This window comes from Daktulosphaira vitifoliae, unplaced genomic scaffold, assembly GCF_025091365.1.
Source record: "Daktulosphaira vitifoliae isolate Bord-2020 unplaced genomic scaffold, ASM2509136v1 Scaffold_4, whole genome shotgun sequence".
Lineage (NCBI taxonomy): Eukaryota > Metazoa > Arthropoda > Insecta > Hemiptera > Phylloxeridae > Daktulosphaira > Daktulosphaira vitifoliae.
In genome coordinates, this window is record NW_026099575.1 from 10522517 (window position 1) to 10549148 (window position 26632).

General features: G+C 25.6%; 2 protein-coding genes across 4 annotated transcripts in view; both read right to left on the reverse strand.

Moving 5' to 3' along the window:
- Positions 1-13178, reverse strand: part of LOC126903681 (trehalase-like) — a 14851-nt gene extending 1673 nt beyond the window's left edge. The window contains exons 1-8 of one of the 2 annotated variants that reach the window (XM_050682055.1): positions 12831-13178; positions 3956-4234; positions 3277-3449; positions 3006-3205; positions 2814-2938; positions 2614-2747; positions 2386-2552; positions 2109-2313 (exon numbers count right to left, since the gene is read on the reverse strand). In XM_050682055.1, the coding sequence (XP_050538012.1) occupies positions 2109-2313; positions 2386-2552; positions 2614-2747; positions 2814-2938; positions 3006-3205; positions 3277-3449; positions 3956-4234; positions 12831-12982 (1435 nt within the window). In that variant the 5' untranslated portion in view covers positions 12983-13178. Of the gene's footprint in view, positions 1-2108; positions 2314-2385; positions 2553-2613; positions 2748-2813; positions 2939-3005; positions 3206-3276; positions 3450-3955; positions 4235-7865; positions 8207-12830 lie in introns of those variants that run through there. The other variant, XM_050682054.1, reaches the window with a different exon arrangement.
- On the reverse strand, positions 9032-26632 carry LOC126903680 (trehalase-like). 2 transcript variants are annotated; one of them, XM_050682053.1, is made up of 11 exons: positions 26433-26632; positions 21361-21774; positions 19703-19984; positions 19431-19603; positions 18517-18716; positions 18061-18185; positions 17850-17983; positions 16944-17110; positions 16671-16875; positions 15654-15850; positions 9032-9414 (listed from the first exon to the last, which is right to left on the reverse strand). In XM_050682053.1, the coding sequence occupies exons 2-11, from the start codon at positions 21645-21647 to the stop codon at positions 9286-9288; spliced, it is 1899 nt and encodes a 632-aa protein (XP_050538010.1). In that variant the 5' UTR covers positions 21648-21774; positions 26433-26632; the 3' UTR covers positions 9032-9285. The 2 variants fall into 2 exon arrangements, with proteins under 2 accessions (XP_050538010.1, XP_050538009.1); XM_050682052.1 differs by lacking the exon at positions 9032-9414 and adding an exon at positions 13997-14379.

The following is a 26632-nucleotide window of genomic DNA, read 5'->3' on the forward strand; positions in this document are numbered from 1 at the left end:
ACTTTTAAGTAAAAAAAATTGAAAAAATTTCGAAAATTAGCGATTTTTAAATTTGTAATTTTTTTGGAGGTTTCCCCCATTTACGGGGAACGAGGGAATTTTTTTCAATTTTTAAGGGTAATGTCTTCGACTAGATACAATTTGTGATCTTTTGACGTATCATTGAAAGAAATCGGTTCGGTGAGAGCTGAGAAAAAGTGGTAACAAACACAAAAAATAAAAAAAATAAACACATCTTAGTAAAACCAATACCTTCTCAGCTTCGCATCGAAGCTAAAAATATTATTTATCATAAAAAAATTATGTTGACCATACACTTTTCAATAAGTTATAGCATAATAAAGCTAAAAATGTAAAATACAAAATCAAGAATTTTCACATAAAAATAGCAGTCGGTAGCCATTTTCACCGTGAAGATAAAATAAAGTCCGAATTTTTTTTTTCCATAAAAAAGTACATTGAATTAACTTTAATTTAAGATATATATATATAAGTGTCAGACTTTCCGGAACACTTTTAAAAGTTAAGTTGAAAAAGTTCTACTTTCTATATGCATTTTTTAGATTTGAACCCCCTTCGTATCCGTGGCGGATCCAGTGGTGGGGAGGGGGCGCGCGCCCCCTCCTCAGCTACTTGCATACTGATTAAATTAAAATACCTTTAATTAGGACTTGGTATCTAAAAATCTAAAAATAATAAGTGCATGCAAATTATGTAGGAACACCCATTGCTTTATCGAAATAACATCAATAATAGAATATATATATTATATATATATATATATATGTACTGACATACTGTATTATAACACTATATTGAAGCAATCGTGTTATTTATAGAACACGCTACATGTATTTTTTAATAGTATTTGAACAAACTTAGGTGTTTAGTTATAATATTGTAAGAAATGTATATTTTGTTTTTATTTGTTAAATAGCTTTTAAGTTCAAATAAAGTTCTTCATATGCAATTAATTTTGATTAACGAGTTTATTTTTATATACCTATGTCCTTAAAGTCATCAAAAAACATATACTATAGTAATTTAAAAAATTAATATGCAGCAAACATTAAACAAATTTTTAAAAATAGAAATGTAATAAACACAAAATAATAAATCAGTCTTAAAAGAAAAAAATGTATCTAATGACGTCCCCCGTTTGGAATAAATTCTGGATCCACCCCTGCTTCGTATATAGGAAAATGGTCCGATTTAAAAAACAGCATGTAGAATAAAAGATGTATATAAATACTACTTCTTATGAAAAAATTGTATTGATCCATACATTTTTCAAAAAGTTATAGCATAATAAAGTTAAAAATGTAAAATACAAAATCAAGAATTTTCACATAAAAATAGCAGTCGGTAGCTATTTTCACCGTGAAGATAAAATAAAGTCCGAATTTTTTTTTCCATAATAAAGTACATTGAATTAGCTTTAATTTAAGATATATATAAAAGTGTCAAACTTTCCGGAACATTTTCATAAGTTAAGTTGAAAAAGTAAATTTTTTGTGAAAAAGTTGTCATTTTAAATCCACCCCAATGAGCAGGTTAAGTGTTAAATTTTCAAAAAAATTATATCAAATGAAAGGGAAATATCTTAGGTTTTAGTATAAAAAAAAATGATGTTGATTTGTTTAATTGTGAAAAAGTTATGGCAGTTTTAAGTAAAAAAAATTGAAAAAATTTCGAAAATTAACGATTTTTAAATTTGTAATTTTTTTGGAGGTTTCCCCCATTTACGGGGAACGAGGGAAATTTTTTCAATTTTCGAGGGTAATGTCTTCGACTAGATACGATTTGTGATCTTTTGGCGTATCATTGAAAGAAATCGGTCCGGTGAGATCTGAGAAAAAGTGGTAACAGACACAAAAAAAAAAACATCATAGTAAAACCAATACCTTTTCAGCTTCGCATCGAAGCTAATATAAATATTTTCAATGAATAAAAATTTTATATTATTTTTGGATTAATTCATTCAGTGTAAATGCCACGAAGCCCAGCTTGCAGATTTTCATTTCCTCTTTATTATAAAAAGTTAACAACCATAAGGATAGAATATAATATATGTTGGTGGAGTATAATACATAATTTTTGTGTATTACCTAAGAAAACAGGTGACAAATCTGAGTTGATAATTTTCTCTTCGATCAAGTAATTTACTGCTAGTTCACCATAATCATCGCGTTTCTTTTTATCGTAACTACCCATCCATAAAGGCGCCAAATTACTCGCGAAAAAAGCGTCACGAGTTTTTTCAGTACTCAAGTCATAATCCATCCATATACCTCTTTTGTCATTCCATAATAACTAGAAATAATTTCAGTATAATTTTAATCACTCGAGTTTTAATTCGAAGAAAACACAAATAATTTAACTTACAGCATCTATTCCGATTTGGAATCTCTTGGCAATTCCCTCGTATAGATTTGCTTTCTTATAGTTACCTTCCAGGGTAAACATATTTGATAAAATGTCAGCATTTGATTGTAGTATAGCGTTTAACTCGACGTAAATAAAGTTTTGAGGATTAGTGTTAAAAAGTGACTCTAAAAATATTATCGAATATAATAACGTAGACCAATTTAATTTAGGTATATTTTTTTATACCTGAAAATTTTCCGTAGTTGTTAAAATGTTTACTCGAAAAGTCCCAACCCGATTCAGCAGCAGATTTGATTCTAGTGTACAACTCGTTCTTATCATTCTCTTCAGATAATAAATTAGCTAACAATTTATCTTCACTAAATAAAAAAAATATGTTATTAGTGTACTATTTATTATTTTATTAGACATCAAAAAATATATACTAATAAGACTCGGGTCGGGGACCAAAAGTACGGGTGTTATATTGAGCCATTATGTATACATTGCCATCTTTCTGTACTTCAACTGTTCTTTTATTAAGCCAAAATTGAAATTCTCTTTCTAAAATCTGTAAAATAATATTTAATGTTTCAGATAAAATTTTTGATTAGAGAAAAATATTGTTCTTAACCTACATCTATATTATCGCGAATAAATTTATAATCCTTAGCATATTTGGCATAAATCGATACCATTTGAATGAGAAGAGGAGGTTGAGATCTTTTCAAGTAATAAACTCTACTTCCATTTGGCATGTATCCATAAATTTTTACTAAATGCAACATGTTTTCAATAATACCTTTGACAGTAGATTTCATTCCACATAATAAAGCTCCTTATAATAATAATAACACATATTTTTTATCATAAATGCATTGATTACTAGAAAAAAAAAATGTTTGTTACCTTTTATAATCCAGTACGTATCCCAGTAGTACAGCTCATTGAATCTACCCCCAGCAACGAAGAATCCATTTGGTACATAAATAGAAGAATGGCGATCAGGATAAACTTTTGAATCATTTGGCATTTTTCGACCCAAAATTTTCCAAATTTGATTTACATTTAATATAAAATCTCTAATTAGATAAAAAAAATTTAATTTACTCCAAAAATAAGCAAAGTGTATATTTTTTCGCTGCTAAAATCAATAATAAAGTTGTTATTTGATACTAAGGTAAAGTGTATTGTTATTGGCACATTTTCAAATGTTCTATCAGTAAAAGATGGTGTTTTGGTTTTTGAAATTTATTTATTTTAAGTAAAAGGGCATACTATTCATTTTATATTTTTGCCAAAATTGTAATTTTTACACAACTGTAAAAGATACTATCAATTTAAAAAAGGTGTCAATAAATAACAACACAATTTATTTTGAAAAATTGTTAAAAATCTATTATTAATAAAAAAATATATTGAACTAGCATAAATTCTGAGACCATAATTTGAAAAAAATAAATAAAACTGTTGAATAATAAAATCTGGTGAGAAAAATTCAACGTATCTAATTTGAATTCATTGTTAGCATAAATATGTGATTATATAATATATATATGAATATATAAACATAATTTTTTAACTTTACTTGTAGTTTGGATCGGCCACATAATTTACTATTAATGGATTATCTGTGAAATCATCTGGTGTCCACTGTTCGAGATTTTCATCTTCAAAGTTTTCTTCGATAAAATTTCTTAGTGTTTCATTATCTGGAATACCACCTATTTTTTTTTTTAATTTTTTGTAATCTTCAACAATTTCATTTTCACTACGTTTCATTTTTAAATCTACGAAGATCTTAGAATCTTCAAATATTCTTGAATATTGAATGTCGTCTAACAGTTCACCATGACAATACACTTGGCTGTGGAATAATAAGGTAATTTATTTGTATGTTTTTCAAACACACGTGAATATTTACTAAACAAAAAATATGAATTTTGTTGGAAACAGTAAAATTAATACTGGGCAATCAGAACGTATAGGCGTCTTTAGGTGAATTTTAAAGATTTTTATCAATTATTTTGGATATAATTGGCGTACATAATGTTTTGAACTTAGATGTANGTGAATATTTACTAAACAAAAAATATGAATTTTGTTGGAAACAGTAAAATTAATACTGGGCAATCAGAACGTAGAGGCGTCTTTAGGTGAATTTTAAAGATTTTTATCAATTATTTTGGATATAATTGGCGTACATAATGTTTTGAACTTAGATGTACTTCATTTCTAAAGAATAAAAACCTAAAGAAGTGGGGTCGCGGTAATGTTAGGACGTAGAGATAGATGATATCTGACTGCGATTAACATCATTATCATAAAAAACGCTTCGATGCAAACTGTAAAATATCATAATTTGTTTCATAATTTTAATTTTACAATTTCAATGATTTAAAATTTCACTTGAATATTAAATACAAGTTAAATTATTTGCTTAATTCAAAATAAAGTTATAAACCGCATACCGAAAGTTAGCTTATTGTCGCTAGTATATTCTATTATAATTTTATTAGGATCGATGTATTTTTTATTGAGTTATAGCAAAATAAAAAAGTAATGAGTTTTTACAGACATTTTGCCATTTTTAGCTTTTACTCAGAGAAAACATATCATTAGGTAGTTTTTCTTTTTTTCATTATACAGTACTCTTAAAAAGCTTTAATTTGATATATATTAAAAGTTGTCAGACCACCCAAAACATTTTCAAAAATCGAGTCTAATTAAAAATTTACATGCGTAAGTGGTCTCTTTCAAACCCTTCCTATCTTTCTCGACTTAGGAGGAAGGCATTGGCGAAATATTCAAAATTAACTATATATTTAATGGATATTACATTTTATAATGTTAATGAAATAAATATCACATCACATCAACTTCTCCTTTGTACAATATTTTAATTTTAAATAAATATGTTGGATAAAAGAGACATGTATAAAGTATTGATCCAAAAGTTTTTTTTTAAGTTATGACAATTCATTAAATTAAACAAAAATAGAGTGTTTTTTACTAGGCAGCAATTTGCTTATGAAAGATAAGGTGTCAGAACAAGTTTTTTTTCTTAATGATAGATAATAGGAAAAATATATTCTTAATTATATTGGTAGCTAAAAAAGACAATTTAAACTTGTTGAAAAATTCGAAGTCGTTTTCTTAACTGGGAGAGACAAAATATTTAAAATAAGTTTAAATTTATATTCAATGTAAGTTAAATACATGGAATTTTTATAAAAATCGTTAGCCTCATTACTATGAGGTAAACCTTGTAAGGTATTTTAAAATAAACAAAAAAATATTTAGACACAAAAATAGCATGCATAGATAATAGGTCATAGGGATAAATATTTTTTTAACTTATAGTACATAATATAAGCTCTAATTTAACATATATTTAATGAACGCAATATTGTCAAAACAAATGAAAAAAAAAACACATCATAGTAAAATTAATGCCTTCTCCGCTTCGTGTTGAAGTTAAAAAAATATTTCTCACTATGCTTGAAATATTAAACCCAACTTTATTTTTGTTTATTAATTGATGATATTTACCCGTTTGAGATTAAAAATAATTTGTATTAATATTCATAATGACTAACAATACTAATATAACAAATTAAAAGTATTAGACAAAATTTTTATTTTATATCTTTATTAAAATAATTAACTTATATACATTTTTTTGTTATAATTTTAAAAAAATCGTTAAAAATATATCATAAAATTAAATTTTTGTAAAATGTTTTTGACTTTCAATAATTTGTTTTTTTTTTTTACAAAATAAGGCATTAATCATAGTTTGCTATGTTAACGTTTATATGATAATTATTTAATTCAGCTAATGTTTTGTTTTATTTTTTTTTTTTAATTTAATTGAAGAGTTAAAAAGTTACATTAAATTAGTGGAACTTAAAGACAAAATAAAATTTTTAATTAGAAGACAATCAGGCATTTTTCATTCCGAGTTATGATTTTTTAGTATTACAGAAATAAAAATAGTCACAGACATTTTTTGTTTTTGAAATTTGATACTATTTTTTATTTTTTAATAAGATCTCTTATTTATCATAATAATTTAAATGTCAAATTTCTTTAATATTGTTTCTTTAAGAATTCATAATATTAATTAGTGAATGAACGACTTCCATGAAATTTAAATAACCAATCTTAAAAAATAATTTCAAATTGGTCCAATGATTTTATTAATTTATGGATTTTTCGAATTGAGTAAAGAATGCGAATAAACATAATTATGATATATGATTATTGGATAATTTAATTGACTTTTAAACAATCGCTAACTTTATTTATACGCTTTTACTATTTTGTAACAATTCTTTTAAGAATTTTGAGTAGATGCTTTTTTAAATTTAACTATGTATTAAGTAAGTTAATAGTGTCTGCTGATTTTTTAACGTTAAACATGTATTATTATTACTAAACTGTGCACTTGAAAAATAAAAATAAAATCAGTATAACAATTTAAATAATTTAACTAGGTTTTGAATAATAAATAATAATATATATGTAGTAGTTAATAAAAAAAGTATTAAAATAATGTACACCTGAAATTTTATTTTTAAATAATTTGACATTAGTTGTTTTTCAGATTTTTAGGATTTTTTGAATTAAAAGTTTTTGAGCCCAATAATTTTAAAGGATTTTATTAATGTTTAATTGATGATGGGTTATAAAGAATAAAATCATTATTTTAATATTTTCTGTCTGAAATTTGGCAGATTACTAATATTATATCAGTGAAAATAATGTTAAAATTTTACATATATTATATTATATTTAATATATACTTTAATATAATATAATTTATAACATATATTATATTTTCTAAAATAACAGAATTATAAATATTTAAAAAAAGATTGAATTGAATAACCGATACATTTCATCATAAATAAATAATAAAATGTATCAGATATATTGTATCACTAGTACATTTTATATTAATTTCGTTTTTGTGTATCTAATAATCATCATAATTAGAGCCATCTATAACAACTATTTGAGTTTGGCTCTACTATAACGACTTGATGGAACCTCATTATGGCTAAGATAACTAGTATGATGGCCAGGTGTGTGTCGTTGTAAATGCTCCTGTATAGTACCCATCCGGAAACCAACAGCAAACGGTGTAGTTGAACATCAACGTTAAGACAGCGATTGAATGATTCACTCGCCACACCATATTTAAAATTTGGGTTTTATGTATTAAATTTAAAGAATAGTTTAAAGGTTTAATTTTGTTTATGATTATGGAAAATTTACATTTTTTTTTATTATTATCACATTTATATACGAAATGATGTTTTGAATTTAAATATATTTTAGCGTGGCTTAGAGTTTAATTTTACAATTTCATAAAAAATTACCCATATTCAATATTTAGTTGAAACTTTTTGGAGACAAAAATAATAGTTAGTATTTTATTTAAATTAAAGGACAATTTAAGAGATATTTAAACATTTTTTTTGAATAAATACCTGGTGCAGATTTCTTCATAAGGTCCGTTATATTTTCCATTTAAAACATTTTTTGTCAAATAGTTTTGAATATGCGGTTTGGATTGTGCGCACTTTACTAAGCAGAATACTACAACTGTCCAAACACTGATACTATTTTTACAGTTCATCATATTTTCGTATGTTAAAAACAGTTTTTAAAAAACGTCTAAGCTAATAAGATGACACGCGTGTTGGACAGTTTCTGTTTGGTTTCAAAACTTCGAACTACAAACTGATTTCTCTGAGTACCACCGATTATTTATACAAGTGTTTTATGTTCTGCAATAACAATCCATAGGTTATTACCGAAACTGATGGCAATAATCTATTTAAATTTATTGAGCATAAGTATTTTACAAATAATTTGAAAATATTCATGTATTTTAGAGTATTGAACAATGATAGTTTTACAACCGATAATTATGTGTTGAGGATTAATAGCTTTGCTTAAAACGAGACCGAGACGGTGTTGACTTGTGTAAAGGTATCGTGAAGTATGTTACAGTTGGTTTAGTGCGACATTGACACCGTCAAAGTTAAAAATCGAGAACGTGACATTGATAATGATAATTTTCTTACTAAAATTTTTACTGAATTGAAATTAAAAATATATCATATTATATTTTTATTAAAAGTTCAAATTTATTGGATAACTATGTTGTCTTTGTTAATTTGATAAATATAGTTATTTCAAACACAAAATTTGAATTTTTCTAAATGGAATTTTTAAATATTGATCTTCAGCTATTTTTAATTTAAATTTGAAGCAATAAAAAGTAGAGTACATCACATTCTTAATTTTATAGACATTTATTTCATAATGCAGACGTTAAGAATTGTACATCAATATTTATATATAAATATTATATATTTTTAAGGATTGGTTTAACAAGACATTAAATATTGTTGAGCCATTTTAAAAATTTTTTTTTGATTTTTTGTTGTAATTTGTTCAGTATTGACAAAACCTTGAAAAAATTATTAAGTGTTATTATATCTTTAAAAAACATTTCGGAGTATGTCCAGTTGCGTGAATTGATGGTACTAAAAAACAGTTATACTTTGGCTTTGTGTTATGTACATTTTAAATACCATTTAAAATTTCATTGCAATGCTCGATTTAGATAATAGAAAATAAAATGTCATTTATGGTGTGTATGCCTGTGCATTGGCTGACAAGTTTTATTTAACAACCATATTTTAATAACAGCTATACTATATCTACATATAAAATATTTATACTTTTTACAATGTTAAATTTGAGCATATTTAAACAAACTAATAAATATGTTCAAACGGGTCTAGTACATTAGATTCATTTGATGCAGGACAGGGATAGTTGACAATCGTAGTACTAGTCGTCATCATCTTAAAAACAAAATTTACGAGTTGGAAAAATTCAGTTCGATTTAAAAACATGTCCCCATCTTCTAAATAATTCAAATACAATTCCGTTTGTCCATCCGAAGCCTGTTTGAGGTGTGTATTCACCTCCGCTACCAGTGGTTCCTACTTCAAGTGCACTATACTAAAAACAGATTTAAAAATGGCATTAGATTAAATTTTAGTATAATCCATTGTAAGTCTTTAATATTTTCATAATTAAAATTTTTAAGGGAACTATTATATACAAGAAACATATAATAGTTATTCTACTTTTATTGCAAATAGCTATTTGCATTAAATTAGAGTTAATAGAAATAATATTTTTTCTTGATTGTGATAAAATTAAAAGGATGCCTAATTACTAATTTTTGTTTTTTTTTTTATGGATTTTGACGTTTATTTTAGATAAAATTATTAAATGTACAGGTGGGGTTTTTCCATTCTTCGAAAAATGCTCAAACTCGATATCAGCTCATTCAGTGTTGCGCTTTCAACNTACTTCATTTCTAAAGAATAAAAACCTAAAGAAGTGGGGTCGCGGTAATGTTAGGACGTAGAGATAGATGATATCTGACTGCGATTAACATCATTATCATAAAAAACGCTTCGATGCAAACTGTAAAATATCATAATTTGTTTCATAATTTTAATTTTACAATTTCAATGATTTAAAATTTCACTTGAATATTAAATACAAGTTAAATTATTTGCTTAATTCAAAATAAAGTTATAAACCGCATACCGAAAGTTAGCTTATTGTCGCTAGTATATTCTATTATAATTTTATTAGGATCGATGTATTTTTTATTGAGTTATAGCAAAATAAAAAAGTAATGAGTTTTTACAGACATTTTGCCATTTTTAGCTTTTACTCAGAGAAAACATATCATTAGGTAGTTTTTCTTTTTTTCATTATACAGTACTCTTAAAAAGCTTTAATTTGATATATATTAAAAGTTGTCAGACCACCCAAAACATTTTCAAAAATCGAGTCTAATTAAAAATTTACATGCGTAAGTGGTCTCTTTCAAACCCTTCCTATCTTTCTCGACTTAGGAGGAAGGCATTGGCGAAATATTCAAAATTAACTATATATTTAATGGATATTACATTTTATAATGTTAATGAAATAAATATCACATCACATCAACTTCTCCTTTGTACAATATTTTAATTTTAAATAAATATGTTGGATAAAAGAGACATGTATAAAGTATTGATCCAAAAGTTTTTTTTTAAGTTATGACAATTCATTAAATTAAACAAAAATAGAGTGTTTTTTACTAGGCAGCAATTTGCTTATGAAAGATAAGGTGTCAAAACAAGTTTTTTTTCTTAATGATAGATAATAGGAAAAATATATTCTTAATTATATTGGTAGCTAAAAAAGACAATTTAAACTTGTTGAAAAATTCGAAGTCGTTTTCTTAACTGGGAGAGACAAAATATTTAAAATAAGTTTAAATTTATATTCAATGTAAGTTAAATACATGGAATTTTTATAAAAATCGTTAGCCTCATTACTATGAGGTAAACCTTGTAAGGTATTTTAAAATAAACAAAAAAATATTTAGACACAAAAATAGCATGCATAGATAATAGGTCATAGGGATAAATATTTTTTTAACTTATAGTACATAATATAAGCTCTAATTTAACATATATTTAATGAACGCAATATTGTCAAAACAAATGAAAAAAAAAACACATCATAGTAAAATTAATGCCTTCTCCGCTTCGTGTTGAAGTTAAAAAAATATTTCTCACTATGCTTGAAATATTAAACCCAACTTTATTTTTGTTTATTAATTGATGATATTTACCCGTTTGAGATTAAAAATAATTTGTATTAATATTCATAATGACTAACAATACTAATATAACAAATTAAAAGTATTAGACAAAATTTTTATTTTATATCTTTATTAAAATAATTAACTTATATACATTTTTTTGTTATAATTTTAAAAAAATCGTTAAAAATATATCATAAAATTAAATTTTTGTAAAATGTTTTTGACTTTCAATAATTTGTTTTTTTTTTTTTACAAAATATTATTTTAAGGATTTTTCGAATTGAGTAAAGAATGCGAATAAACATAATTATGATATATGATTATTGGATAATTTAATTGACTTTTAAACAATCGCTAACTTTATTTATACGCTTTTACTATTTTGTAACAATTCTTTTAAGAATTTTGAGTAGATGCTTTTTTAAATTTAACTATGTATTAAGTNCAAATTGGTCCAATGATTTTATTAATTTATGGATTTTTCGAATTGAGTAAAGAATGCGAATAAACATAATTATGATATATGATTATTGGATAATTTAATTGACTTTTAAACAATCGCTAACTTTATTTATACGCTTTTACTATTTTGTAACAATTCTTTTAAGAATTTTGAGTAGATGCTTTTTTAAATTTAACTATGTATTAAGTAAGTTAATAGTGTCTGCTGATTTTTTAACGTTAAACATGTATTATTATTACTAAACTGTGCACTTGAAAAATAAAAATAAAATCAGTATAACAATTTAAATAATTTAACTAGGTTTTGAATAATAAATAATAATATATATGTAGTAGTTAATAAAAAAAGTATTAAAATAATGTACACCTGAAATTTTATTTTTAAATAATTTGACATTAGTTGTTTTTCAGATTTTTAGGATTTTTTGAATTAAAAGTTTTTGAGCCCAATAATTTTAAAGGATTTTATTAATGTTTAATTGATGATGGGTTATAAAGAATAAAATCATTATTTTAATATTTTCTGTCTGAAATTTGGCAGATTACTAATATTATATCAGTGAAAATAATGTTAAAATTTTACATATATTATATTATATTTAATATATACTTTAATATAATATAATATATAACATATATTATATTTTCTAAAATAACAGAATTATAAATATTTAAAAAAAGATTGAATTGAATAACCGATACATTTCATCATAAATAAATAATAAAATGTATCAGATATATTGTATCACTAGTACATTTTATATTAATTTCGTTTTTGTGTATCTAATAATCATCATAATTAGAGCCATCTATAACAACTATTTGAGTTTGGCTCTACTATAACGACTTGATGGAACCTCATTATGGCTAAGATAACTAGTATGATGGCCAGGTGTGTGTCGTTGTAAATGCTCCTGTATAGTACCCATCCGGAAACCAACAGCAAACGGTGTAGTTGAACATCAACGTTAAGACAGCGATTGAATGATTCACTCGCCACACCATATTTAAAATTTGGGTTTTATGTATTAAATTTAAAGAATAGTTTAAAGGTTTAATTTTGTTTATGATTATGGAAAATTTACATTTTTTTTTATTATTATCACATTTATATACGAAATGATGTTTTGAATTTAAATATATTTTAGCGTGGCTTAGAGTTTAATTTTACAATTTCATAAAAAATTACCCATATTCAATATTTAGTTGAAACTTTTTGGAGACAAAAATAATAGTTAGTATTTTATTTAAATTAAAGGACAATTTAAGAGATATTTAAACATTTTTTTTGAATAAATACCTGGTGCAGATTTCTTCATAAGGTCCGTTATATTTTCCATTTAAAACATTTTTTGTCAAATAGTTTTGAATATGCGGTTTGGATTGTGCGCACTTTACTAAGCAGAATACTACAACTGTCCAAACACTGATACTATTTTTACAGTTCATCATATTTTCGTATGTTAAAAACAGTTTTTAAAAAACGTCTAAGCTAATAAGATGACACGCGTGTTGGACAGTTTCTGTTTGGTTTCAAAACTTCGAACTACAAACTGATTTCTCTGAGTACCACCGATTATTTATACAAGTGTTTTATGTTCTGCAATAACAATCCATAGGTTATTACCGAAACTGATGGCAATAATCTATTTAAATTTATTGAGCATAAGTATTTTACAAATAATTTGAAAATATTCATGTATTTTAGAGTATTGAACAATGATAGTTTTACAACCGATAATTATGTGTTGAGGATTAATAGCTTTGCTTAAAACGAGACCGAGACGGTGTTGACTTGTGTAAAGGTATCGTGAAGTATGTTACAGTTGGTTTAGTGCGACATTGACACCGTCAAAGTTAAAAATCGAGAACGTGACATTGATAATGATAATTTTCTTACTAAAATTTTTACTGAATTGAAATTAAAAATATATCATATTATATTTTTATTAAAAGTTCAAATTTATTGGATAACTATGTTGTCTTTGTTAATTTGATAAATATAGTTATTTCAAACACAAAATTTGAATTTTTCTAAATGGAATTTTTAAATATTGATCTTCAGCTATTTTTAATTTAAATTTGAAGCAATAAAAAGTAGAGTACATCACATTCTTAATTTTATAGACATTTATTTCATAATGCAGACGTTAAGAATTGTACATCAATATTTATATATAAATATTATATATTTTTAAGGATTGGTTTAACAAGACATTAAATATTGTTGAGCCATTTTAAAAATTTTTTTTTGATTTTTTGTTGTAATTTGTTCAGTATTGACAAAACCTTGAAAAAATTATTAAGTGTTATTATATCTTTAAAAAACATTTCGGAGTATGTCCAGTTGCGTGAATTGATGGTACTAAAAAACAGTTATACTTTGGCTTTGTGTTATGTACATTTTAAATACCATTTAAAATTTCATTGCAATGCTCGATTTAGATAATAGAAAATAAAATGTCATTTATGGTGTGTATGCCTGTGCATTGGCTGACAAGTTTTATTTAACAACCATATTTTAATAACAGCTATACTATATCTACATATAAAATATTTATACTTTTTACAATGTTAAATTTGAGCATATTTAAACAAACTAATAAATATGTTCAAACGGGTCTAGTACATTAGATTCATTTGATGCAGGACAGGGATAGTTGACAATCGTAGTACTAGTCGTCATCATCTTAAAAACAAAATTTACGAGTTGGAAAAATTCAGTTCGATTTAAAAACATGTCCCCATCTTCTAAATAATTCAAATACAATTCCGTTTGTCCATCCGAAGCCTGTTTGAGGTGTGTATTCACCTCCGCTACCAGTGGTTCCTACTTCAAGTGCACTATACTAAAAACAGATTTAAAAATGGCATTAGATTAAATTTTAGTATAATCCATTGTAAGTCTTTAATATTTTCATAATTAAAATTATATATTTTTAAGGGAACTATTATATACAAGAAACATATAATAGTTATTCTACTTTTATTGCAAATAGCTATTTGCATTAAATTAGAGTTAATAGAAATAATATTTTTTCTTGATTGTGATAAAATTAAAAGGATGCCTAATTACTAATTTTTGTTTTTTTTTTTATGGATTTTGACGTTTATTTTAGATAAAATTATTAAATGTACAGGTGGGGTTTTTCCATTCTTCGAAAAATGCTCAAACTCGATATCAGCTCATTCAGTGTTGCGCTTTCAACATTGAAAGCATAGCATTTTACAAGCATAGATGACATCATCTATGCTTGATAACGGGGTATTGTTACAGTATTATTTTTGGCTAAAAATTCACGAAAAAACAATGAAGTATGAGCAGGTGCATTATCGTGGTGCAAAAGCCATGAATTGTTTTGACACAAATCGGGGCGTTTTTTTCGGATTTATTCCAAAATGCAAACGCAAACGGCCTTGAACTTGTAGTTAGTATTCTTTATTGGCCGTTTGACCTCGTAGAAAGAATTCAAGATGCACCATGTCATAAAAATCAAAGAACATAGTGAGCATAACCTTCACGTTCAATCGCACTTGTCAAGCTTTCGGTTGGGTTGGGTTGGGTTGGGTCTTAGCGATCCAGAAGGCCTACACTGAGACGATTGATCCTTAATTTCGACGTCGCATCCATAAACTCATGTTACGTCACCTGTTATAACACGTTTCAGAATTCTGAATCGTCGTTGACTGTATTACTGATCCCTGAGCACCTTTCATTCTACACTGTTTTTATTCAAAATTCATCAAATTTGGAATAAATTTTGCTGCTTCGCGTTTCATACCCAAAACATTCGAGAAAATTTCATGGTATAAGCCAATCGATATTCCAACATCATCAGCAATTTCTCTGATTGTCTTCATTATAATATATTTCACTTTTTCCACGTTTTCATTGGTTGTTGATTTTCTGGGGCGTTCGTTATCTTCAACGTCATCATGGCCATCCGAGAAACGTTTATATTGCTAAACCCTTGTTACACACAGTTTGTTAAATTTAATTTAATTTTTACGCAAAAATTGATACAAATCCTTTGATACACTTTTTTTAACAAACGAAAATCGCTGAGTTCATAAAAACATGTCTAACCTTTAAATTTCGAATCAAATTTATAGTTTTTATTACCTTTTCAAACATAGTTCCCGTGTTAGCATATCCTACAAAATTTGTATTAATCCACGACTTAGCAAGATTAAGAGCAACAGTTTGTGCTGGTTTGTACTGAGTACGATCTAATCCTTGAATAACCATAGCTTGAAGAGGCGGCCAGCAATTAGGGTAGTCCCATTGTTGTGTTGAATTTACACTTGATGTTGGAATGCCTAAACAATACAGATCTATTAAAAACAGATAACACAGCAAAGTCTAAATTAAGACTAATTGGTCTGAGGATCATAGTCCTTCAGATATCCCTCCTATAATAAATTATAACAATTGAATAATAACACTTAATTTTTTTTTTATTGACAATAACACTTAAGATGAATATATTCAATTTCCCAGATAAAACTATAGAAACAAAAATTACGATAGAAAAAAAATTACACACTTTTGTTCCTACAATTTTTTTTATCTGACAGACCGTTCTTACATTACTTTATTTTAATACAAAAATTGGATATGTAGCGCGGAAAATATGCACATACGCGAATACGAGCTGCACCCAACTGGGTAAAAGCTAAAAAATTATTTAACTACATATACCTATAGTTTTTTTGAACCAAATATTTTTTCCAATAACAAAAATTATAAATTTTCAATAGTTTCTGAAAAAATAAGGGCGTTTTCCCAAATTGATCATTTGTATAGAGGCAATTAAAACAGAAATGCTTGTTAAAAAATATTTTATACATAACTTTTAAGTCAACATATTCATTAATTTCATTTTCTTACTAATGAAAATATTTGAATTTTATAGTAAAAAAATTAATAATCTGTTTTAAAGATTTATAATAAAAGTCTTTCTTATAAACTTAGTATCCAATAACTTAACTGCAAAAAAATATTCATTTAAAAAGGAAACTTAACAGTTCAGCTTAAAATACTTTAAATCGCGCGAATATTTTTTAAAGGCCATTTTTCTAACACAGTCTTTTTTTATAGTTTATTTTAGTGGTTAAAAATGTTATTTAGTTTACATACAAATAAGCCTTGGAGTGCCATCTTGATTGATAACTCCGTTAAGAAGTAAATAGTCCAATGCTCGTTTTCCGTAATACGATTGCAGTTTTCTGTCATAACTTCCAGTCCACAAGGGTGCAAAATTTGAAGTATAAAAATATTTTCGATGTGACTTTGTGGTTAGATCATAATCTAGCCAAATTCCTTCTTCTTCGTTCCACAATATCTGAACATTACACATAGTTAAATTAACCAAATTTGAATTTAAAATATTAATGCAGTAATATAACTTACAGCATTTATTCCTATTTGAAATCGATTTCCAATTTCAGTATAATGTTTGTATTTTTCTTGGTTTCCTAGAAGTTTAAACATTTGAGCAAGTACTACTGCGTTGGCTTGTAATATTGCATTTAGTTCTACGTATATGAAGTTTTGTGGATCTGTATTTGATAAATTACCTAAAATAACATTTTTTTTAGAATATGATTTGAAAATACTTGGAGATAATGTACTACAATGTGCAATATATTTTAAATATAAAAAACCTTATTTAATCATACATATTTTAGGTAGTTTTTATATTATATAATTTTTAACATGACACGACAATTAAATACAATATATTAGTACAGAATCAACAAAAAAAACTTAAACCAATTGAACCATCAATTAGTCAGCCGACTTTAGTACGACGCGTCTTAAGATTTATAATCAAATATTAGCCTCAGTACTTGGTTGACGTTTTCCGTCAACCAAACCTTATATCAAGAGTATGTTTGTTGACCTAACTCAACCCAACCTATTTTTGACGCCTTTGACTACATTGTATCCTTTCCTACTTAACTCAAGTGCTTATGCCTTTCAACTCGTCAGTACCTTGTACTTTATTATCCCTCCTAAATCCTGAGTATTTGTATCTTGCACTTCTTCTTTTCCTTATTCCTTAGTGTTTTTCTCCTATCCTTAAAACAATGAATCATCGAAACCCTCGACATTACCAGAGTGTCATGCGAGTATACCGTGACCACCAACATTAGCACATACAACAACACATAGTTGTCAACACTTATTTTTGTCTTGCGACACAATATTAGAAAATATTGCTCGGAAATTTTATCTTTTTAAACGAGTCAATATTTAAACTAAAATATTCGTACATTCAAGATAAAATTAGTTTTATAAAATAAATTTTAGTACCAGTATTTTTTCCAAAGTTATTGTAATGTTTTGTAGAAAAGTCCCAACCAGATTCAGCGCCAGCCTTTAGTCTAGAATATAGTTCATTTTTGTCTTCCTCACTTGGAAATGACATTGCTAATGTCTTATCCTGACTATAATAACGAAATTTATTTAAATAATATATTTATAATAATTTGTATGAAATAAAATTATTAATAATTTTGCTCACTAATAAGATTCTGGACGAGGTTCTTTTGTATGTGTATTATACTGTCCCATTATATATACATTTCCATTTTGTTCGACTTTAACTGTTCGATTAGTCATCCAAAAATTGAACTCTTTTTCTAAATACTTTAAAAATGGTATTATATTAAAACTCGAGTAAAAGAAAAAAATCTGACAAATTTTAGTATAATAATGTAATATATGCTCTAATATATACTTAAATGCAAACTTATTTGATGTATAGTAAATCTTTGTTAGAAAAAAGTAAAGTAATTTTACAGAATTGAACACATATATAAAAGTGAATAGTTTCAAATATTAATTAACTCTATTGAAATAGTTTAATACAATTTAATAATCTATGATTTTAAATTAATAAGTCAAATTATTTTTAAACATTTATACTAATTAATTTAGTTTAACGAAAAATTAGATATTATTTGTTTTAAATATTTACCTGAATATTATCATGAATAAAATCTAAATCATCTGTAAATGTATAATAAGATGCTGCCATTTGAATTAAAAGAGGTGGTTGAGATCTCATTAAATAATATATTCTAGTGCCGTTTGGTACATAACCATATTTGTTTACCAGATACAAAAAATTCTGAATAATTCCTTTTGCGGTATCTTTCATATCACATAAAATAATACCTAAACAAATATATCATATAAATAATATATAATATTTTATATTATTAAATATTATATTACAGTTTATTTTTATCATAATGTAATATCATCGTACAAATAATTAAAATATAAAAAAAAGTCGACCCATTTTATAAATGTCATAAACTATAATCATGTTCTTATTGTTCTTATAGAAATATATTAAGCAAAAATTGATTCAAAATTAATTAAAATAAATAACAGAATATATATTTGCTAATAATTATTGGCCAAGCATTAATATTCAAAAAAAAATTTGCAATTTTGATAATTTAATTATTATTTTGAAAATTCATTTTAGAATTTTAACGGCATTGGGAAAGTGGCGTATCCATCGCCCAGTGCATCAATGATGCATTGCAATAGCCATCACTTTGACCAGGAAGGTTGTTGTGATCTGTTCCTCCAAGTTGGGGGTTGGGCGCAGAGCAAACAACCCTGTCTTGTAAAAAAAGCACTTGTTATGAGACCATGGCGGGGAAAACTCTTAAAGAGTATTAAGGGCCAGATAAAGAAGAATTTTAGAATTTTACTATTAAGAAAATATTTAAAATGAAATCATATTTTGTTGTTTAATATATTTAAAATTGTCAATTTCTTATTTAACATGTTCTAAATTAATAACACGACACTTACAATTTAGGCCCAATTTTGTATTTAATTATTTTCTAATATAATTATGAAAGTATTTTTCACCTCTTATGATCCAATAGGAATCCCAATAATATAGTTCTGTGAATCTACCACCAGCTATGAAAAATCCGTTAGGTAAGTAAATAGAAGAATGTCTGTCTGGGTTTTTTCTCACATCTTCGTCTACTCTTCTAGCCAATCTCAACCAAATTTGATTTAATTGCAGTACCCACAGCCTTCATAAAGAGCGAAATTAAACATCTAAATTTAAATCTTGTATACTAGTAGAATAAAATGGTATACTAAATAGTATTTATAGTGAATAATTCATTTACTTATAGCTGTGGTCTTGGACGTATTCAATTATGGTTGGGTTGTCGGTAAAATCTGGCGGTTGCCATTCAACCAAAGGATCATCGATAAAATTGTCTTCCACAAACTTTGCAAGGACTGATCTAGGAGGAACTTGACCATTATTTCGCCGTTTTAAATTACGATAGGTTTCTAAAATTACAGCTTCACTTCTCAAAAGTTTTTTATCGACAAATGTCTTAGAATCTGGATACATCTGTTGCATTTGGATATCATCTAATAATTCTCCTTTGCAGTAAATTTCACTAAAATAAAATGTTTTTATTCAACAAATTAATTTTTTCAATTCATAATCGATAATAAAACTTTCCACATAAATAAAATAAGGTACGTTACATAAAAAATTTAATCTTTAAATTTAATTATTTTTTGAGAAATTATAATTTCTTATGAATAAAGAAGATATACCTTCTTTTTTTCAAAAAAAGTTAATATCTCTCCTATGATTATCGTAAATTAACAACATTTACATCAATGAAAACGTGCACGCTACTATACCTTAAATTACACTTAAGGTAAATTTATAAATATGATGACGTAACAAAATATTTTAGATATTGTGCTATTTATTTATGTTTATAAGTGTAGACAACGACTTTTATTTTAAATGGGTCAAATGTTATTATTTAGCCTTCGGACAAAAATATTGTAACTGTCATAATGCGCGATAAATGTACTTAAACAGCTTTAATCATTAAATATATGAGTTAAGTTGAATAACCATATATATATATATATATATTTTTAATGACACACGAGAATACAGTTTTTTATAAAGTTTGTTATGCTTTAAAAGTTTGACAATTTAATGAAGATTTATTTTTCTACATGAATTTTTTTTTTATGATCAATTTGTAATTAATCATTAATTTTATTTTTTGCAATTCTTTATATAAGCGTCCTTATTACTTACAAGGTTGTCATAACGAGTTTGTTAAATAATATAAAAATAGTTAAAGTTTGAATAGATTCTGATCATTGATTATTAAATAACTTCAGTAAAATTTCTGTATAAATTAAATTAAAAAAATTGTGATCTACTTTCTTTCTATAATATAATACAATAATGATTTGGTTTTAGCTCAATCTGTTGCTCTCCGTTAATTATTTTTCTTAAATAGTTAATTTTATAAATACACCATTCAATATAAGGTGTCACCTAATTGAAAAACTAATATACTATTATTTTGTTCTATTCGGCAAGTTAAATGACCGAAAGTATTATATTAATTTATCCTTAATGTTATATTTACATAACAAAATAAATTCTCGGATGTATTACAGTTGTAGAATCATTAATTTTCTCCTGAAAGCACCAATGGGTTTTAGATAATATTAATAATTATAGACTTATTTCTTATTATTTATACCCGTTATATAATCATTTTGAGTTAATACATAAAGATATTATAATTCAACAAAATATTACAAAAAAGTTTGCTTTTATTTTTTAAATATACCAAATACAGGAGAAACTACATTTTTATGGAAACTTGAATTAATGCATTGAAATAATAAATGCTTAGAGAATTATTACAGTTATTCTATATTTTAATAAAAATAATATTAATTAATAAAAAAAAAAATGTAATCACAAAAAAAGAAGAATAATTCAAGTTACCTTGGACAGATGTCTGGATAAGGAACGTTGTATCGACCCTGGAGCTGTCTGGTGGCCTGAGTTTCGTGAACAGTCCATCCAATAGTCACCAGGAACACCGCCACCGTGGCCCATGCTTGCATCTTGCTGACTGCTGCAGTCACCTTACCACTGGTCCAATTGTTGGAACAATGTCCGACTTGTATACTTCTACCACCGGTTCGGTTTGCAAACATCAGGTGGTCGCTGACAACAAGCGAGTTCACAGTAGCACTAAAATTGTGCGCATCCCAAGAGTTATTATTCATTCATTTCAGGTAAAAAACCACTTAGTAGAGGAAGCCGTTGGTCATGCGATGTTATATTCAAAGTCTATACCATCACACGCATACCAAAGACATCATAAATGTATATACGGTTCTATAGTCGGCCCGACTGAAAAAAAAAGTAGATATTGATACAAAATGGTTTCCATCATGATGTTTTATGGATTGAATAATATTATATTTTATGATAATTTAATGATAGTTACTATAAATCACTAATTAAAACTATAGTGAGTTTACACTTTAAAAACTGACCGGGATTAATCTTAGTTTGTCCTAACTCATTCAATGTGAAGTTAAATAGGAAAATATTGGACTTTACAAAAACCTGTTTCTTTGCTATGAAATACATATAACTTGGACAATGTAAGGTCTATAACATTCTGAGCAATCACTTTATATTTTAAAATGAAAAATACGGATGATTATCTTTTTTTATTTGATATACAATAAATAGAACGTCGATACTCTCGCCACAAATCCTAACAACGAAATAAAAATTTTAAATATTTAAAAAAAAAAATCTTGTAAAATTATAAATTTTTATAAAAAGAGAAAAACATTTAAAAAATTCAAAAGCTATAATTGAAAAAACATTTTATAGTAAAATATTATAATGTAATATACGGAGTGAACAATTCCAAAAATAAAATTAATATTGACAAAATGACTGGTCGATAACAAATTTGGATCAGTATTAAAGAAATACTAACACTTTTATACTTAAGGGGAAGAAGGAGTGCGGCCTCAACATAAAATTAATAATATCTTCGAAAAACACTGGTTCAAAAACTGTTATAAACCAGTCTTCATTAAACTATTTATTAATAAATAAGCTAGTTAATAATATATTATACTTCTAAGTAAAGTTACTACGCTTATAAGATATAAAGAATGAGTGTAACCACTACTTGATTGATAAATTTAGAAAAGTTAAAGAATAAAAAAAAATTCTCTTTTTAACCTTTAATTCTCAAGTGGCTCACGGTTATATAATCACTTTGTATATTGTTTTTTCTTTCAACTTTACCGACTCAATTATGTTATTTTAAATTTGTTAAATCTTAATAATTTTATATTTTTTGTAATCACAAATTAAATTTTAATAACTTCATAAGATATACATTTTTTTAAATATCACTACAATATTAATATTTCGATATACTAATCTTTGGTTCATATTTAAAAACTGATGTGTTACAAAAAATGTTTTTCAGATTTTTTTATAAATCTTATAAACATGTTTATAAGATCAATGGATTTTTTATAATTTGTATAGAAGGAGACATATTTCTGCTAAGTACCATAATACTATAAGTCTATTTTATTATAAAAAGTTTTTGCCCTTTAAAAATAGACTCTTGAGATTTTTATTTTGTTTTTGTTTACTTAAGGATTTGGTAAAAATAACGCATCAACCACAAATTTATTTTGTTAGAATATAGTTATGACTCTTAAAAAGCTATCAAGTATAAATATAGATATATGAATTAAGACTAATGTAAACTAAGTTCAATGTAAATATGAAATGATATATCTTTTTGTATACATAAAATTATAATTTATATTATGATTGCTCAATTGAAGATAAAATATGAAGTCAGAATTATAAACAATAAAATAAATGTTTTAATTTGGTTAAATTTCAAATAATTAACCAATATTTATATTTTTTTCTATCAAATTATATAAGAATCTTTTTTCAGTTGGAATATTTTATATCGGTAAACAAAAAGAAATGACAAGGACCACGTTTTTCATTACATAATAGATCTTAAATGTGACCGTGAAATTAAATAAACATTCTAAGTTTTTTTTAATCCATTTTTTTAAGAGAATAACTAATAAGAGGTACTTAATCATGGGCTTCTTCGGATGGACTTAAAATAAGGGGAGAGGATTTATTTAGTCTTATCATCTAGTTTGGAAATAATTGGCGAAAAGAATGTTTTGAACTTAGAGATACTCCATTTCCCAAGAATAAAAATATATTTCTCACTACCCTTGAAATGACATGCCCAACCTTAATTTTATCTTTTCATTGATTATATTTATGTGAAATAGCTTAACAACATTGTCATCTTGTTAAAACCATTAATAAAAATTATTTATTTACATTAAATATCTACCTTTGAAAAAAAAATCGACACTATTATTTCATTTTGCTTATCATTGGATAAAATATATTATTTAATAATACTTAGAATTTAAGTTTCGATAAATTTAAATTTTAGATAATTTTTATTTGTAAGACTTATTAAAAACTCAGCGAATGAATATTTTACCATCTACTATACGACACTACGTTTTAATAGTAAATGTATTGTGTAGAACTAAAACGTACAATACATTATCGTTGTCATACTTTTGCAATACACGTATATGAACAATTGCCCGTCACTGTTTAATTTCAATTTTTTCAATTTTTGTTGGCGGCTGGCCGAAGATTAAAATACTATTTTTCCAAACAAGTGATTATCATTGTATTTCGAATTTTATGCTGAAAACGATTAGAGTACTTGTGAATAATACAAAAACGTCTCACTTACACAGGTATTATTATGCGTATCGTGGAAAACTGACCAGAATATAACGGACACGTGTTTCTCTTATTTACGAATCGATTTAATATCGGAGTGTGATATCTGGTTGCGGAAATAATTTTTGCAAAAAAAAAAAATCTTCTCTCAGTTACGTTGTAATATGTACTCACGTGTATGCAAAATTAAATAAATACCAGAACATTTCCTCTACGTTTTATCGTACTTTTTTTATGTAAACATTAGGTAAATGATAAAAAAAAATTATGTTCTACATCCGTCTGATCACTGACCGTAACCTGATCGTGTCTTCGCGTGTCGCAATAGTTTGAAAACGATCAATGTATACGTAACATCTTAAATTTAACAAGAATAAGGGAAAATACGCAGCGAGTTAAAAATCATATTTCTTTATTACATTAGTCATGACAGTTTATAACACTTTAATACTGTACTACTTAATACAAACTACAAAATAATGAATAGAATTTTATTTTTTACTGAAAAAAACTTTAACATAGATATTTTTATTCTAACATTTTATTCTTAAGGTATTGGTAGGTTTATTTTTTCATCAATAATAAATGTCATAGAAGATAACAAACCAAAAACGCATTTAAGGTGACTAAACGTACTAATTTGCAAGGATTTGTATATTATATTGTTCATCACTTTTGATGAACGATGTCCCTACGTAAATCTTTTTATTAAAATATCTTTTTTTTAACTGAATTTATCAATGAATGTTCCTAATGCAATAGAAAAAAAAAATTTTTTACATAAAAAATAAAAATTGATGTTTAACAAAACCGACTTATTACTATCTTTAAGCATAGTTAACTGATAAATTTAATGATATTTACCTTTAATCACAAGTAGAATTGAAAATAAATTTGGGAGGCCTAATTTTATTATTAATAGACATATACTTCTGTAAAATTATTTGTTATATAATATAAATGTATTTATTTTTTTTTTTTTAACTCCCAGTCTCCTCAATTCTGACTTTGAAGATGACTAAAAAGCAAAGTCTATTATTCACTTCAGATATCTGGTCACCCTAGACTTTTTATATTAGATATTACTAAGGATTTGTGTTATCATTAATAAATGTTGACAGTCATTTATTTGATATAAGTAATTTAAATTCTGTTTGTTTTAAATGAACAGAAAATTTAAGGTCATTTAAATGTATTATTTTATAATATTTAGTTAATGTAACTGATATTTTCAATGCAATTTTTGTTAAAATTATCATTTTCCTTTAACTATTGAATTTAATTATTCACTAACAATTAACCTTAATCATTATTTTGAGATATTCAGTTGATGTTATAATTGCAGGTGCAGAATGGTTAGGATGCTACAGCATTTTTTGCCTAATATATATTTGCCCCTTCAGCATTAATGTATTCTTATAATCTATACAAAATTATTGTAAATATTTAGTAAGAAAGATGTTATTATTTGTGATATGGATGAAGATTTATTATTTTAAACTAATTTTAATCGTAATTTTTTTATTAATTGCCCCTAAAATTTTGTAGCATCTTATGCCTATTTTGACAGAAAATATAAACCATAAGATTTTTAGAAATTTAGAATAGAATAAGTTTGTGTAAGTTAACGATTATTTTTACTGAACTTAAATCTCGATTTCAATGTGTTCTAAATAGTAATATACACATATAGACATACATTACGTAATAAGTTGCTACGTATAGAAATGTATTTAATAATAAGTTTGTATTCAATTATTGACCCGTAAACGTTTTTGATAAGAGACGATTAATGTTATTATCTTCTATACAATTGTTTTACTATCACCACAATGCGAGTAAAATAAAATTAATTCAAATAACTTCTACTCAAACTAAAATAAATTAAACAAACATCTCATTTTTTAAATAAAAATCGCGAAAAGCTATCGTGATTGATGTTATTTTATAATAAATACGCTTAAGATTCTAAGTAAAACCAATATTTATACATTTCTAACAATACTGAAAATATATTTATAAATAAACACGAGGGATTATGTACATATTCTTCTATGTACTCTGTTTTAAAAATTAATCCACCAACACTCAATAAGTACCATTTTTTTTTTTTATATTTAATAGTAGGCTAGTAAATAAGATTCGAAATTGTTAATATTGAAAATCAATTAACTATGGAAATGACTTGTTAAATCACATATAAATTTTAATTTAGTTAGTGATCTTACCTCGTGTATGATATTGTCAGAGTTTAACAAAAAAAAAAACAAATTATCAACGAAAATATCCAAATGGCAAGTGACAAAAACTTTGTCTTCAAGTTATTTGCTCAACGTTATGTTACGCACGATTAAATGTTATCACGAGCAATGACCGACATCTGACTACGAAGAAATCCAATGTGCATCTGTTTGAACCACCGACCGCG

What these genes read in the sequence shown, in the direction of transcription:
- LOC126903680 (XM_050682053.1), bottom strand. Translation starts at nt 21,647, where the DNA reads ATGAATAATAACTCTTGGGATGCGCACAATTTTAGTGCTACTGTGAAC. An exon ending in TTATTCATGATAATATTCAG is followed by an intron (nt 18,186 to 18,516) that starts GTAAATATTTAA and finishes CCATTTTTAAAG; the next exon opens with TATTTAGAAAAAGAGTTCAA. An exon ending in TGGCACTCCAAGGCTTATTT is followed by an intron (nt 15,851 to 16,670) that starts GTATGTAAACTA and finishes TGTATTGTTTAG; the next exon opens with GCATTCCAACATCAAGTGTA.